We start from the raw sequence: 16382 nt of genomic DNA, 5'->3' as shown, positions 1-16382 counted from the left end.
AAATTTCTACAAATCACTTAAGTTCTTGAATTGAAGGTTTCTTTCCATCAGATTTATCTGTTAATCCAGGTATTACAATTTTCTTTTCTTTCTGTTCTGGAGCCTTTTCGAAAACTCCAAGTGCCAAATCCTTCAGGAAAAAAAAAAAAAACATTTATTAAAATTCGAATAAAATAAAAACTCACAAACCATTTCTACAACAAATTCGCTATTTGGATCAACATTTTCAGGATCAAGATCTTCCGTTTTCACCTCTCCGGATATAAGTTTTTTTTCCAACTCTTGATTCGAAGATTGAAGCAATGGCAAAAATGCTTTTGCACGACTTAACGCTGAAGATGGAGGCAACATGTTTTCACGATAGCGAGCCATTGGATCGTCCGGTTCTTTTGAATTCGATGGAACTAAAATAGTACAAATTGTTTATTGCAAAATATTAAAAAATTTGTGTAGCCAATATATTCGAAGACAAAAATTAACAATCTTTTCTACAAATAAGAAATTAAACTTTCTGAAATCAATCTCTTCTCTGGTTCCTTTTCCATGCGATTATTTTCACTTTTAGAAAAGAAGAATAATTTTAAATGGTTTATTTGATCACTTTTCTATTAAGCGTTTAATTTCTGTCCTTATAGGTCTTATACATGGACAGAACTCGCGGAAGAGGTCAACAAATGCAGCAAAGGAGGCAAATGCAAGATCATCGAGGAGGATCTGCTCGAAGAGGACAGCCTAAAGGAAGAGCAAAGCAAATGTCTTTGCCAAAACAACAAAAACAACTTCAAAACATGCAACAATATTCACAAATAGGTAACTTATCAACGCATTGCGATTATATTAATTAAATGTTATATTACTTTGTTTACTCGCATTTTAAGCTCAAGAACAACAAATGAATGCAATGATGACAAAGCCGAAGACTATAATTCGACTTCAAGGAGCTCAACAAACTGCCCCAACGTCAATGGTTGCACAACAGATAATAGGATCTTCACGCCCTCAAACTCCAGCACAGACTTTTAATCCTCAACAAATTGAAATTCCTCAAGGCTCTCAAGTTCGTGTTGAATCAACTCCGAAACAAGAACCTCAAAAACCTGAAGTTATTTCTTTGAATCCTTCTGCTAAGAGATCAAGCAGAGTTATTTCTCTTACAAGTGGAGGTATGATGGGGGCAATGTCAGGACTTCGCTCTCGAACAATTAAAATTCCTCAAAATGAAAAGGACAAAGAAAAAGAAGAAGGAAGCACTTCACAGCCTTCAACCTTTTCAACTCCTGAAATGCAGTCAGCTTCAACAGGGGCAAATTTAACATCTCATGATCACACTTTCATTTCTCTTTCTTCGCCAACCGTATCTTCTACCAATCAAATGCCAAATTCTCCAACAAATACACAGCACTTATCAAATACACCTGGAAGTTCTTTTCAGCAGTCTTCGTATTCTTCACAAAAGACAGTAATCTCCTTGGGAGGATCATCAGCTGCTTCCTCATCCTCACTAGCACCGACACAACCTACGCCTTCCTCCTCTTTTGCTTCCTCTTCCATCAACTCTCCTGCCATTCATTCTTCTCCTGCCACATTACATCAACCCCAGCAGCAGCAGCAGCACCAAGAGTCCAATATGCTGCATCAGCCATTTGGACAAACCGAGTCAAGTTTTTCTGCTTTCACGTCACAACAAAATGAAGGAGCTGACACTGCCAACCCTTTCCAGACAGCAACTAGCTCATTTTTATCTTCTTCAAATGCTTCTTCTTCTTCTGTTGCTTCTTCATCGAATGCACAAATCCCAGCCAATCAGACATCTTCTGCATTCCCTCAGATGGCAGGCATCTCACATCAATTCTATCCACACATGCAGCAGCACCCTCAGCATCATCCTCAATCTCATATTCAATCTCAACCTCATCTTCAGACTCACCCTCAAACAAAGACGCAAATACAGACACAAATGCAAGGGCAAATGCAGACAGTTCAACAGAGTTCTGAGGTTGCTCCACAAGCTGCCATTGGAGTATATCCAAAACAGAATACAACTGCAATATCTTCAATACCATCAACAAAACATCAAATTCCTCCTTCTTCTTTGTCTTCTTCTTCTTCTTCACTTCACACAAACCAGACTTCTCTTCATCCATCTGCTCAGCCCTCGACTCTTCCTCAGGCACAAACAGGAATGTCTGTTGGAATCGTCGGAGCAGCTGCCACTTCCATCGCATTCCCAACAGCTTCCTCCTCATCTTATTCCACACCAAACACAAATACTAACAAAAATGCAAACACAGACACAAATACGAATATAACACCATCAATAACATCATCAACAGCGCAATCAGTTAAGCAAACATCCCTACCTCTCCGCCAGACACAGCCAAAGGCTCTTCCGAAGCAGCCACTGCGCTTGAGAAACGCAGCTGGGCAGAGGCGTGCTCTTCAGAAAGGAGCAAATGGACAGCAGTTTGTGCGATTGAATTCTTCTTCTTCTTCTTCTTCTTCTTCTGTTGCTGCTGCTCCTTCTACTACAAATACTACAAACACTGGAACAACATTACAAACTACAACAATAACACCATCATCTGCTTCTTCTATTTCTTCTTCTTCTTCTTCTATTTCGGCAGAGAATGGGCAGATGAAACAACTCCGTTCGCAGCAGATGATGACAAACACAAACACAACAGGAGGAAGAAACACTCAATTTGCACAACCAAAAAATGGAGGAGTCGAAAAGAAAGGAGGAGAAAACGAGGAAGACGATGATTTTGATCTGGAAAGTATGCTCATCGACTTCGAAAAGGACATTTCAGCACCAAATACAACTGGGCAGTCTTCTTCATCACCTTCTTCTTCTTCTTCTTCTTTATCTGCTTCCTCTTTATCTTCCTCCTCTTCTTCTTTGACTTCTTCTTCTTCTTTTGCAAATGCATTTCATCCAAACGAAGAATCAACAGGAGAAAGACAACAAAGCAGCCAGCAATCATTTGGAGAGAGTGGGCAGTTCACAGCAACTCCACTCAGCAACACAGAATTTGCAGAGATGGAACACGAAATCGAAGCAATTGACCAACTTTTGATGGCTGCTGGTGTCAAAAACATACAAACACAATCATCTCCTTCTACTTCATCATCATCATCATCTTCTTCTTCTTCTTTTTCTATTTCTTCTTCCTCTTCTTCTCCGTTGTCCATCCATACAACTCCAACAAAGTCTGTTGATGAGCAGTTTGAAGAGCTCTACAGTCAATTTCAAGTGCTCTATCAAATATTTGACACACAGACATCGAATCAGAATTTCTTGTCTTCTTCTACTTCTTCTTCTTCTTTTACTTCGTCTACACATTCAGTTTCTGAAATAGCTGCTCATAGCTAATAGTAGAAAATGTTTGGAGGAGAATACATTGGAAATATAGTTGTCTGTTTTCTTCTTCTTCTTCTTCTTCTTCTTCTTCTTCTTCTTCTTCTTCTTCTTCTTCTTCTTCTTCTTCTTCTTCTTCTTCTTCTTCTTCTTCTTCTTCTTCTTCTTCTTCTTCTTCTTCTTTTTCTTCTTCTTCTTCTTCTTTTTCTTCTTCTTCTTCTTCTTCTTCTTCTTCTTTTCCTTCTGAATGGAATAAGATTATTCATCCTTTTGTTTCTTGTTTTCTCAGTTTCGTTTCATTTTTTAGCTTCGTTTATTTATTAATTTTTTTTTCTAAAAGAGCCTTTTTTTACTCATTTATTGTGAAAGTTAACAAGATTAACAGTTTCAATTCACTTTTGATATTAAAGGAAAATACATATTAAACGAACAACGTTTTAATTCGCTTTATTTCCAACAAGCAATTATGAGTAAAAATTATTCAAAACAGAAAAAATGAAACCAGAACCTTCAAAGAAAACATATGAATAAACTATCAAACAAATTTGACAAGAGTTCTTCAAGAAGTTTTTGAACAGTGGATTTTTTGAGAGAGAAACAATGAAATGAGTCTTGCAAATTTTGATAATGTTTTTGAGAAATTTGTTCATCTCATTTAATTCTATTAATCATATTTGTTGTTTTTAAACTTTAATAGCTTTACAACATATCTCCTTTTCTTGTTTATAAAAATTGAAAATGTTTGTTGCATTTTTCTCTCAATTTTTTTTTATGACTAAATATGTATAAAACGAAACATAGCTGCTGACAACAGATTGAAACAAATAAGCCATCAACATCTGAGAACAACATGAGCGTAATGAGTCAAAAATACAAATGTCTTGTCAAATAACAATTGAGCAATAATAATAAACTATACTGTATTGCTAAGAAATAATCAAAAAATATATTTACCAAGAGAATAAATGGATGGTTTCTTCATCAAAAAAGTACTTTCATTCCATAAAGACAAGTTGCCGACAAGAAAATGGCTTATCTTTATCTGAGAAAATAAAACTTAAAAAAATAATGTATTCAAAATGTACCAAAATAAAAAATACAAAATAAAAAGGTAATGTAAAAACATTAATGAAAAAAATATAATCACTCTTGCTTGTGCAGACAAGGTAGATTGCCTTTGCGCATGATTATTGTGCGCATATCGACTTTATCCCCATGTTCCTCAAGATACTGCAACAATACCTCAAAAACCACAATGTTAGTTTAATACTTATGGATTTATACATCAACAATTATAATGCCAAGAATGATAACAATTGCCTAAAAAATCTACTTATATTTGTACTCATATCATACACGACAATCATTATCTCAAATACACCCCTTTACAACCCCTCCTAGACAAATACAAAGAATAAAACTTCATTCGAATAAAAATAAATAAAACTTATTAAAAATCACAAAATGAAAATAAAATTATATTAAGCACATATTTATCACTTCCATCATTCAATGAACGATACATAAAACTATACCTTCCTTCTCTTCTCCATTTCCTTCTCTCTTCTCTCTTCTCCCTTCTCCCTTCTCCCTTCTCCCTTCTCCCTTCTCCCTTCTCCCTTCTCCTCCATCTCTCTCCTCCTCCATCTCCTTCTTTCTCAATGGAAGTGCCCTTCAGCCATCAGCTGCACCAGCTCTGCCTCCGTCGGGTGGAACAGAGCCACAAACGGTGTCATCGGATACGCCCACTCCACATTCTCTGCCCCAAAATGCACAAACCTCCCCAAAAAGGAAGGCAGCGACGAGCAACTCGACGACGCATACACAAACAGATGGTCAAACCCCACACTCCGCATCTTCAGGAACTCCTCATTCTCCTGCAGCACCCTGCACACATCAAAGCTCCTCCTTCCCGACAGCAGTTTCAAGCTCTCCTCAATCCCAAAGTCCTTCAGCCCTTGTTTAAACACCCCAAACGCCATCTGCGTCTCAGCCGTTGCATCGCCAAAGGACGCTCTGAACGACTCCACCAGCAGTCTGTCTACCTCCTTCTTGTTCTCACTCCACCGTCCCCCTAATCCATCAATCACTTTCTTCTGAGAGGCAGAGAGCGAGTCCCGCACAAACACCACACACGCCACGCAGCTTAGCCGAGAGAAAGAGCTGCTGTTGGGCTGCAGATACGCAAAGGAAGGCGGAGAAGTGCCAGAGACAGTCACAGCGAGTGTGCCGTTGGCTGTGATGGTGCCCATGGCAGACTGGGCAGAGGGATATCCCACTGCAACAGCAGCAGCAGCTGTGGCAGAGGAGAGGTAGGAGGCAGAGGGAGAGACGACAGAAGGGAAAGAGGGAGGGCGGATAGGAGTGGGGGAGAGAGAGGATGGAGGAGTGAATGTGCCAGGGACAGAGGGGGAGGGAGATAAATATGGAGGCGGAGAAAGAGGAGAAGGAATCATAATTGAGCCGTCCCGCAGGCTCCGCTGGTACATGATGAACTCCTTCCTTCTTCTCTCCTTCTCTTCTTTCTTCATCTTCTTCTTCGACATCGATATCGACATCGAAGGAATAGACTCATTTGAAGGCGAGTCAGCCATCAATGAAAAAGGCTGACTGCTTCCATGTGCCTCGAAGTGCTTGCTGCAAAGTGGGCAGGCATTTTTCGAGTGCTGAAGAAGAGAAGAATGATTGGACGATATCTGAAGAGAGGAAGGCGAGGAAGAAGGAGAAGGAGAAGGAGAAGGAGAGGAAGAAGAATTAGAATTGGAATTCGACAAAGAAGCAGAAGAAGCAGGAGGAGACGATGGTGTCATACTCGCCCCAGCTCCTGTTCCCGCTCCAATGTCCAAATGAGCTCTTCTTCTGATTGAGTCTGCCACTCTGCTCACAAACTCCCCCGTCTGCAGAATGTCTTCATCAACACTTTCACAAATAGGCCACCCTCCTGCACTTCTGATCGACCCTTCCTTCTGAAGTATCACGGAATGCACATATTCACTCCAGTGCGGGCAGATTGGGCTGATCAGCACTGCCAAGTTCTCAATATACCTCTCAAACAGCAGCTGCCTCGCTCTCGCCCTTCGTTCGATCTTCCGACGCAGCACTCGCTCTGCCCTCTTCCCACTCCCACTCCCACCCCCACCCCCACTCCCACTTCCATTGCTGCTTCCATTCCTCCCTTCCCCTGTCTCCCCTTGCTCGTCCTCTCCTCCACTTCCTCCACTTCCTCCATTTCCTCCTCCATTGCTATTCCCCTCTCCACTCCCTTCCTCTATCCTCAGACTCGCCTTCTCCTCCCTCTCCGCAATCCTCACCCTCTCCACAAACTCATCTCTGAATCTCCTCATGTCTGTCATCAATAAGTGCATCACTGCACTCTCATTGTTTGTCTCATACATCTGCTCTGCCTCTGCCACACACCAATTCAGCTGCGACCGGAACAGCCTTTCGCCAAAGGGCTCCTCAGCCTCACAGCCACCAGCACCAGAGAGAGAGAGATTTGAGTTTGACTGGTGGAAGTACTCCATCGAGTCTGACTCTTCATTGGTCGTCTCTTCTTCATATTCAGAAGAGTAGTATGAGTCATACGACTCATCTTCGTCTTCATAGGAATCATATGACACATCCTCTTCTTCCTCTTCTTCCTCTTCTTCTTCGTTTCTTTCTCTTTCCCTTTCTCTCTCTCTCTCCCTCTCCCTCTCCCTTTCTCTCTTCTTCTCATACTCTTCCTCTTCATCTTCCTCTTCATCATCTTCCTCTTCTCTTCTCTTCTCCTTCCTTCCCATCGCGTTTTCTTCTTCTCCTCTTCTTTCTTCTCTTCCTCCTCCTTCTATCTCTTTTATCTGCTGATGCTGAGCGGTTGGATGAATTAGACTTTGTTTCACTTCTTTCTCTTCTCCTTTTCCTTCTTCTTTTGCTATGATTGATTCTTCATTTGTTTGATTTGCTGGTTTGCTTTCTCCCTCTTTTCTTTCTTCTTCGTGTTTCTCCGTTCCTTCCATGTTCTGCCCTTCTTGACCAAAGCTATGCGCTCCAATCTCTTTCCCTTCCTCCTCTCCTTCCTCTTCCTTCTTCCGCATCTCTCCACATCCACACCCATATCCACTTGCACTCACACCCGCACTCACACCCGCACTCCCGATGCTCCCTCCACTCCATCCATCTCCTTTCCCACTGAACATCCGATGCAGATGCGACGAGGGGGACACATAGCACATGTGCAGCATCCGCTCCTTCATCCTCTCTCTTCTGATATCCTTCCTCGTCTCTCCATCGTCCCACTCCGCCAGATGCTCCGTCCTCTCCAAATTGCCCCTCTGGTCAGGTGAGCGGTGCATGTGCCTGGCTGGCCAAGAAGAAGGAAGAGAACTTGAGATCTGCCCTTGTCTTTGGCTGTTGTCTGGTTTGAGTGTGTTCATTCCATTCATTCCATTCATTGTGTTCATCACTTCATCAGCTGAGTGAGGGATGAGAGAGTGAGGGTGCTGAGAAGGAGAAGGATCGGCTAACAGAATGGACTTGGCTGTGCCTGCTGAGGAGGAAGAGGAAGAAGAGGAAAGATCAGAAGAAGAGGAAGAAGAGGAAGGAGCAGAAGAGGAAGAAGATGAAGCAGAAGAACTAGAAGAAGTACAAGAAGAAGAGGAAGAAGAAGAAGAAGTTGAATATGATGTGTGAGAAATCGGAACAGCTGCTTCCACTTCAGACTGTGCAGGAGAACAAGGTGTGTCTATTCTCTCAACACATTTCGAGTTGTTTTCTTTGCCTTCTTTTTGCTCTTTTTCTGTCTGTTCTTCTTTGAATGGCTGATAATTCTGTTGATATTCAGCTGTCTCTATTTGTCTTTGAACGCATTTTGGTTTAATGATTTGTTGCTTGTTTTCATTGGATATGCATTTATTTTGGCTATTTTTAGATTTAACACTAATTCCTTCTTCTTCTCCTTCCACTTCTTCCTTCTTCTTTGCACTTCCCTTGCTTTCTTCATCTCCTCTTCTTTCTCCTTCTCCTTCTCCTTCTTCTCTTTCTCCTCTTCCCTCTTCTCTTTTCGATTCTCCATCATTCTCCTCATTCTGCTCGTTTTGTTCATTCTCTTCTTTATTCCCAATGCTCATTTTCAAACCTGCTGCTCTTCGAGTGCGGCCAAATTCAGAGGGAAGACGAAGCTTACGTGAACGAGAAAATGTCCAGTCATATTCTGAAATATACAAAAGATAAATAAATATAAACAAATAATTATGAACAATGACAATAAATGAATGAAAAAGAGAAAATATGTGAAAAGATTAAATGCGGGTATTATAAACAAGATAATTATATGTAATTTCAAATATTTATCACATTACAAAAAAATTAATTTATTTATTAAAATCAAACAAACCAGGCGGCGGGCATGTCACACTCCATTGAGGCAGCTGCTTCTCACAATGCATCACAATCTCCATCCACTTCAGCTCTGAATACAACAGCGACTGATACCTCCTGGCATCTTTGATGTTGAAGTTCTTTGCCCCAATCTTAATCGTCTGTGCACTGATCAGCACCGCCCTCACCACATCTGGCGTGAATTCTTCCAGCAGCCTTGCCAGTGGAGTGAAGCTGTCACACGACATATGCGAATCTTTTCCCTCTAACAGCATCAATGGAACACATCTCACTCCTCTTGGCCATAAAGTGACAGGCGTAAGAGCAGCATGATTGAACAAGAAAGGCACAAAATGATTGGTCAGCAGATGTCTCCCCACCACACGCACATCAACAGGATACCAATGCAGCAGCTCTCGCTTCATTCTGTTCAGCACAAACATCGGCAGAGGAGGATGAAGCTGATCCCAGTGGAAGCGAGGGAGGGTAGTTTGTAAGGGCTCATTGTCTGAAAGATAGGAAGGATCGCGTATGAGATAGTCCCAGACGAAGGGGGTGAGGGAGGAAGGGTCGATGAGGAGGAAGGAAAAGGAGAGAGGGAGAGGGAGAGGGAGAGGAGAGGGGGGAAGAAGAAGAGGAGAAGGAGGAAGAAGAGGAGAATAGGGAAGAAGTGAAGAAGAAGTGGAAGAAGAAGAAGAAGAAGATGATGATGATGAAGTATCACAATTACTTCCATCAACATTATCTCCATCTCCATCTCCTCTTTCACCTTCTCCTTCTCCTTCGCCATCACCTTCAGCCTCTCCCTCTCTCCATTCACTCTCTTTCCTCTTCCTCTCTTCTTCCTCTTCCCTTGTAACCTGCACAGTTATTGGTAGCCCATATTTCTCATTCAGCATCCTCCTCTTCTCTTCTTCGCTGATTGTGTTAGGCAGAAGAATAGCAGCATTTGGGTTGATTGAGACAGCTATGGACACTTCTTCTGGTGTTAATGGCACACCTTCTGTGAAGAAGTGGGTGAGCGGGTAGAGAAGAGTGTAGAGGGTGGAATCTGTCAGAGGCTCTATGAGAGAGAGGGGTGGGCGAGAGGAAGAAGAGGAAGAGGAAGAGGAAATATTAGTATTATTAGTATTATTAATAACATTTGTATTTGAAGAAGAAGACGTATTCATTTGATTGGGCAGTTCAGGTGATGGTACATTCACACTGGATGAATTGATTGGTTTTATCAGCTCTGCTTCTGAAGTACTATTAGATACACCTTTATTATTGCTGTTACATATATCTTTGCTTTCTTTTCTTCTTTCTTCTTCTCCTTCTTTCTCTTCTCCTTCTCCTTCTCCTTCTCTTCCTTCCTCCTTCTCTTCTTCTTCCTCCTCAATCATCAGCCTGCACCCAATCCCCTGTCTATGCACAAACGCCCTGTCCTTCGCATTCTCAATGGCTGACGACAAAGTTGTTCTTATCCCGACTGGTGTTGTTCTTGCCCCCGTCAAACACATCTGCGTCTCCCCCTTCCACCCTTCGTCCTCATACCCCAGCACCCACATCATCTTCTCCCGCACCACACATTCCTCCTCCATCTCACTCACTGTCGGCTTCGACGGCTCGAAATACGACTCCGCCCAGCCCATCTCCTTCAGCCTGCTGTTGATTGCTCCTCTTGCAGAAGACACAGCCACGCCTCTGAACTCCCCCAGTGCCATCATCCCGTGTTTGAATGCCCTCACCAGAAGTTTGTCTTTGCCTTCACGAATGATCTTTTCCTGTGCCTTTTGCGAGGACTTGGCAGAAGGCAGCTTCAGAAGCAAGTCGTTGGCTGTCATGAAGAAGTGGGGGGAGGAGGCCAAGGAAGAAATGAGGGTGGGGAAGAGAGTGGAGACAAAAGGTGACATGGAGGAGAGAGAGGGGGAGGAGGAGGGGGTGGAGAGAGAGGGAGGGGTGAAGGAAGAAGAAGAAGAAGAAGAAGAAGAAGAAGAAGAAGAAGAGGAAGGGGAAGGGGAAGAAAGAGAAGAAGAAGAAGATTTTATTTGATGAGTCTCATCGTCTGCTTCATTTGAGCTCACAAAATGAGGATGAAGAAAATGTGTTTGTGTTTGTGTTTGAGAGGAAATGTTTTGATCTTCATTTCTATTGGAAAATGATGATGATGAGGAGGAGGAAGAAGAAGAAGAAGAAGAAGAAGAAGAAAGAGTAGGAGGAATAGCAGATGGTTGAGCATTAATAGGATCAGAAGAAGAAGAAGAAGATGATGATGATGAGGAAGAGGAAGAGGAAGAGGAAGAGGATGAAGGTGTTGTCATGTTATCAGGTGTGACAGCACATAAAGAGGAAGAAAAAAGATTTTGAATTTTGTTTTGAGGGAGAGAGGGAGAGGGAGAGGAAGAAGAGGAAGAGGAAGAAGAAAGAGAAGGAGAATTCGAAGTTTTTGAGTTTTGAGGGCATTCAATTGCATTTAGCTGAACAATGAGGGGAAGAGAAGAAAAATTAGAAGAAGGGGAAATGTATATAGGTTGATAAGAAGAAGAAGAAGAAGAGGAAGAGGAAGAGGAAGAGGAAGAAGAGGAAGAGGAAGAAGAAGAAGAAGAATGAGGAAGAGAAGGAGATGTGTGAGATGAATGCTGGGTGCTGTTTGGAGTGAGGATGAAGACAGGAGGAGGAGAATTCGTATTGTTATTGTTATTATTGACATTATTGATAGGATTAGTATTAGTATTATTAGTATTATTAATAGTATTATTAGTGTTTTGAGAGGAAAGAGAAGAAGAAGAAGAAGAAGAGGACGAATTGGTTATAGTTGAATCGATAGAAGAAGAGGAGGAGGAAGAAGAAGAAGACGATGATGATGAGGAAGCAATAGAAGAAGAAGCAGTAGAAGCAGCAGAATTCAACCCATTTCCATCAGCCATATTCATTCTGTTGCTCTTTCGCATCGCTTCTTTCTTCTTTTCGTGCTGAAGAATGACTGAAATATCAACAGAAGGAACAAGAAGCGTAGGCTCTGTCCAATACTTGCTCTCAAAACTAGAAAAATCAGAAAAATCAGAAAATTTTGCTAAGTTCGAAGAATAAGAAGAATTAGCAGGGTTTGTGAAATTAGTTGATTTCCCTTTTTTTTCAGTGGAATTCGATGCATTTGTGTCTTTAATCGAATGTTCCATATTGATATTCTCCTTTTCTTTCTCCTTTTCTTTCTCCTTCTCCTTCTCTTTATTCTCGCTTATAACCCCTCCCTTTGAAATGCCATTATGACCACATCCAACCCCTTCTCCTTTACTTTCCCCCTTTCCATCTCCTCTCCCTCTGTTCCTCCCTCCTCCTCTTCCTTCTCCTCTTCCTTCTCCTCCCATCACATTCTGTTTTCCTTCACTCAGCATCCTTCTGAATGCTGCCAGCTGTTCCACATTGTCTCCAATACACCCTTCTACAAACCCTGTCCCTTTGTTGATGTCAATAAAGGCCCCTGGGATGATTGGGATTGGAACGCACACGCACTCCAGTTCTGAGGGAGGTTGTTGGTGTTGAGTTGATAATGAAGAAGAAGAAGAGGGAGAAGAAGAGGAAGATGGAGAAGAAGAAGAAGATGATGATGATGACGACGATGTAGTAATTTCTTCATTTTGTCCATGTGATTGATCTGCGGTTGAATTTGCTGGTGATTGTGAATTGTCCAATTGAATTTCTTTCTCTCTCTCTTTCTCTTTCTCCTTCCTCTCTTCCTCCTCCCTCATCCTCCTCCTCTCCTTCTCCTTCTCCCTCCTCCTCCTCTCCTGCTGTATCACATTCAGCGGGTGCGACTCCACCCTCTTCCCCACCAGCCCCTTCCCTTTCACCTCAAACACCCTCAGCTCCTCCACATTCACACCTTCCTTCTCCAATGCCATGCAGTGCTGCACAAACACATTCCGCATTGCCCTCTCACTGCACACAATAATCTCCTCTTCGGATGTCTGGTAGCCAAACAGCTGGGCATCGGGTGCTACCCACAGCGCTGCCTCGTTGGAGAGGGTCTCACTGCGGAGGGTGGAGGATACACAGAAGATGCTCTTTTTGTGAGGAGAAGGAGAATGAGAAGAAGAAGAAGGAGGAGGAGGAGGAGGAGAGGGAGGAAGGGTATCAGAATTGGAACAAACACATTCAGAAGAGGAAGAGGAGGAGGAGGAAGTAGAAGATGATGATTGATTAGCACCAGAAGGGATGCACCATTCAGCCAGTTCAGATAGAGTGTGAGGGCGACATGAGAGAAGCTTGGAGAGGTGGGGCATGTGCTGGAGACGTTTATCTGATTGAAGATGAGATTGGAAAGCAATGAAAAAGAAGAGAAGAGAAGAGAAGAGAAGAGAAGAGAAGAGAAGAGAAGAGAAGAGAAGAGAAGAGAAGAGAAGAGAAGAGAAGAGAAGAGAAGAGAAGAGAAGAGAAGAGAAGAGAAGAGAAGAGAAGAGAAGAGAAGAGAAGAGAAGAGAAGAGAAGAGAAGAGAAGAGAAGAGAAGAGAGAGAGAGAGAGAGAGAGAATGTGTGTGTGTGTGTGTGTGTGTGTGTGTGTGTGTGTGTGTGTGTGTGTGTGTGTGTGTGTGTGTGTGTGTGTGTGTGTGTGTGTGTGTGTGTGTGTGTGTGTGTGTGTGTGTGTGTGTGTGAAAGAGAGAGAAAGAGAAAGAGAAAGAGAAAGAGAAAGAGAAAAGAGGGAGAGAGTTGGAAGATTTCATTTGGTTATATGAATGTTTGAATGTTTTCAAAAAAATATATATTGAAAATAAAGAAAGAAAGAAAGAAAGAAAGAAAGAAATATCAATAAAATAAATAAATAGCATATTATAGAATAAATAAATCTATATATAATCAATCCTAACCTTCTCCAGCTGGCATCGAGCAGAACATCACATTCTCAGGCAGCTCAATCAGCCGATGCTTCAGCAGCAAGGACTCCACAGGAACAGCATCGTCGCCTTTCAGCCGATCGTGGTCGAGGCAGGGCTGGTTCGAAGACAGCGACCAGATCAGCGGGCGCATCTTCCGCATCACACGGCCCATGGCGTGCAGGCTTTTGAACTGCCAGTTGAGAAACGACTGGAAAAAGGGGTTTGAACCTGACAGAATCATCGAGCGGCGCCAGTCTACACGAAGGCCAAGGGCATCGATGGTTTGCTAATGAACAGATAAAATGATAGCTTTAAATGCAGCATAACTCAATAATAAAAATCATACCCGTGCTGCTTTTGAAAAGAAAAACAACCACTGCGTTGGATTAGTAAACAGTGGAAATTTTTCATAAGGAATTCCGCACTTCTGGAGAAACTCAGATACATCAATATCATAAACTTTTCGCTCATTTTCCGCAGAAATTTCATCTCGCAGCCTTGTGCAAGATGAGCAATTGCAAGTCTCAAAGTTATTCGTGTGATATTTTGATGCCTCAATCCTCTTTTCTCTGTCCAAGTGTTGGGCCAATCTTTTCGCTCTTGCCTATATAGCATAAACATAATTTTGTGTTTGAAAAATTTTGGATAATAAAGTTTTTTAAAGAATTATCTTTTTTCAAGGTGTAACCTTTGCATACAGGAATTTTTGTTCCACTAAAATGGAAATCCAATGAAAATAAGACATTCTTTCCTCGAAGAGCTTGATAGTTTGCGATAACATCGGATAGCACAAGCGCATAGCCGCGATTGATCGAAATCAATGAATCAGTGTATGGCATTGGAGTTGTAATAAAGCTCTTGGGTTGCTCCTCGTGCCCTTCGACATGAGCCTCGAATATACGATTGTTGACCCATTTGTTTCGCGAAAATTCATTTACCTTTTCGAGAGCGTTGAGGATCAATTTTCTTCTAATATTGAAATTCTCCATTATGGGTAAAATTTTTTTCGAACAGCTGATTGAAATATCTTTTTTGTATTTTCATATATGTGAACGCGTATCTATTCCAATGACAAATTCAAACATTTTTAAGAATCTTTTATTATTGTTTTTTCAAAGAAAAATAAGATTCATTAGAAATTTTGCTTATGTTGATAAATCGCTTTTGATTGAAAAATAGGTTATAAAGAATTAACTGAAAAATGGTGAATTTCAGTTTGGTAATGTTTGAAGCATTTAATCAGTTTATTTGTATTTTTTCATACACTCTGGATTTCTTTTTAATTCTAAAAGCAATAAGTTCATTTTGAATGATTGATTTTTCAATTTGCATGGAGAGTATAAACGAATATTCAGAAAAGAAAAAAAAGAAATGAGCATTTCTTTTAACAGAGTCATTAATAAATTAAATTAACAAGTGACTTTTAACAATTCAATATTTTTATTTTCATTTTCTCTTCGAGATGAAAAATACACCAATGCAAAACAGAGAGAAAGATAAAAGAGAAATCCAAAAATTGCGAAGGATTCTGTTCCAATGTGCATCTCCGAGAAGAAATAATAAAAAATCAGGAAAAAGAAAAAAGACAAATGAAGAAAGGTTCAACATTGGAAGAAAAGTGGATTGACATTGAGTAGTCTGTAGAGAATAACAAACAGTTCACTCATTCTTTTGATGAAGAGCTAATTGAGTGAAGCAAAGCCAATCATTCACAACACTTTCACGGTGCAACAGAAAAGGGTTGTACACATCTTCCGAAACAGAATTAAAAATAATAAAAGAAAAGAAAAGCAGGTTCAAGATTCAACAGAAGACGAATTGAAAAAAAAGAAGGGTGGAAATATGATTTTATCCTCTTCAATGATGCAATTTCGATCTTTCTTTGAAGCGAAGAAAGGAATCTTTTCTTCAATGCCAACAGATTGAGAAACAGAATCAACAAAATACTCAGAAGGAGAGAATGATTGCCAGTGTGAACCAGAAGAGGAGAAGACACGCCAAAGCAAATGCAGATGAAAACACACTCAGAGAAGAATCTTTCCGTCTTTGCAGATGGGCAGAGAGGGAAAAAAACAGGTCTCAGCAAAACACCATCTGTGAATGAGGCAGAAAAGAGGATGTGTTTGGGCGATGTCTGAACACTTGCTTTTGGCTGGCTCGGAGAGTGTTGCAGCACACAAACAGAATGCAGCTGGAGGTGCGACTGCTCAGAAGACAAGGGGAAAAAATAACATTGTTGCGCGTGAAATGCATCAGACCAGACAGAAGCAGAAGAAGAAGGAGAAGAAGATGATGATAATGATGAATGCAAAGAGCCACAAACACGAAACAAATGCAGGATTTGATGGACAAATCATCCCATCGAGCAGCACAGAACTGCATGCTGTCTGGTGCTGCCAAGTTCCGCCTGGTGCTGTGAAAGCTCTTGCCTTTTCCAGAAAAACCCACATGTTCAGAAGGATGTCTGTGTGCGTCCTGTGCTGAACTGATGAAGAGCAAACAAAACACTCGATTCGCGATTGCTGTGCAGCTGCAACTGATAAAAACGAAAATCTTGTTCCTCAAGTCCATTTCTTCTTTGTGTTTTCTGAACCTGACTTTTTCTTTGTTTTCATTCTCTTTTCATTCGTGAAGTCTTCTCTTTGTATCCCCATTTGCCTTTTCCTTTTTTGAAGCATCGTCAACTGCTGCAACAATTACCACCACGTTCCACTGGCATCTGCAGCTGTGCCACGCCCTTCCTGTGCCATCGCGCCCATAGATGTGGAGTGATACGAAAGGAGACGATGGTTCCCTGCTCGAGTAAACAG

The 16382-nt window shown here is 41.5% G+C and overlaps 4 protein-coding genes across 4 annotated transcripts; 2 read left to right on the top strand and 2 right to left on the bottom strand.

Moving 5' to 3' along the window:
- Positions 1-13: 13 nt before the first annotated feature.
- Positions 14-545, bottom strand: MONOS_10232 (putative protein of unknown function (DUF4598); the record flags this gene model as incomplete). Its single annotated transcript, XM_067862663.1, has 3 exons — positions 14-130; positions 190-404; positions 509-545. 3 exons carry the CDS (start codon positions 543-545, stop codon positions 14-16), a joined length of 369 nt encoding a protein of 122 aa, XP_067718648.1.
- A 99-nt stretch (positions 546-644) lies between these two features.
- On the top strand, positions 645-3793 carry MONOS_10233 (uncharacterized protein; the record flags this gene model as incomplete). The annotated part of the gene is made up of 2 exons (XM_067862664.1): positions 645-810; positions 879-3793. 2 exons carry the CDS (start codon positions 645-647, stop codon positions 3371-3373), a joined length of 2661 nt encoding a protein of 886 aa, XP_067718647.1. The 3' UTR covers positions 3374-3793.
- Positions 3794-4099: 306 nt separating this feature from the next.
- MONOS_10234 (putative leucyl-tRNA synthetase) lies at positions 4100-14411 on the bottom strand (the record flags this gene model as incomplete). Its single annotated transcript, XM_067862665.1, has 6 exons — positions 4100-8549; positions 8733-9224; positions 9447-12998; positions 13564-13858; positions 13919-14176; positions 14271-14411. The coding sequence occupies 6 exons, from the start codon at positions 14409-14411 to the stop codon at positions 5017-5019; spliced, it is 8271 nt and encodes a 2756-aa protein (XP_067718646.1). The 3' UTR covers positions 4100-5016.
- A 1261-nt stretch (positions 14412-15672) lies between these two features.
- MONOS_14929c2 (uncharacterized protein) lies at positions 15673-16056 on the top strand (the record flags this gene model as incomplete). The annotated part of the gene is made up of 1 exon (XM_067867770.1): positions 15673-16056. One exon carries the CDS (start codon positions 15673-15675, stop codon positions 16054-16056), a length of 384 nt encoding a protein of 127 aa, XP_067718645.1.
- Positions 16057-16382: the final 326 nt, after the last annotated feature.

The sequence above is a fragment of the Monocercomonoides exilis genome, assembly GCF_001643675.1.
Source record: "Monocercomonoides exilis strain PA203 chromosome Unknown scaffold77-98982, whole genome shotgun sequence".
NCBI lineage: Eukaryota > Preaxostyla > Oxymonadida > Polymastigidae > Monocercomonoides > Monocercomonoides exilis.
The sequence above is the reverse complement of the archived record's forward strand: the minus strand, read 5'-3'. Positions and strand labels throughout refer to the sequence as shown.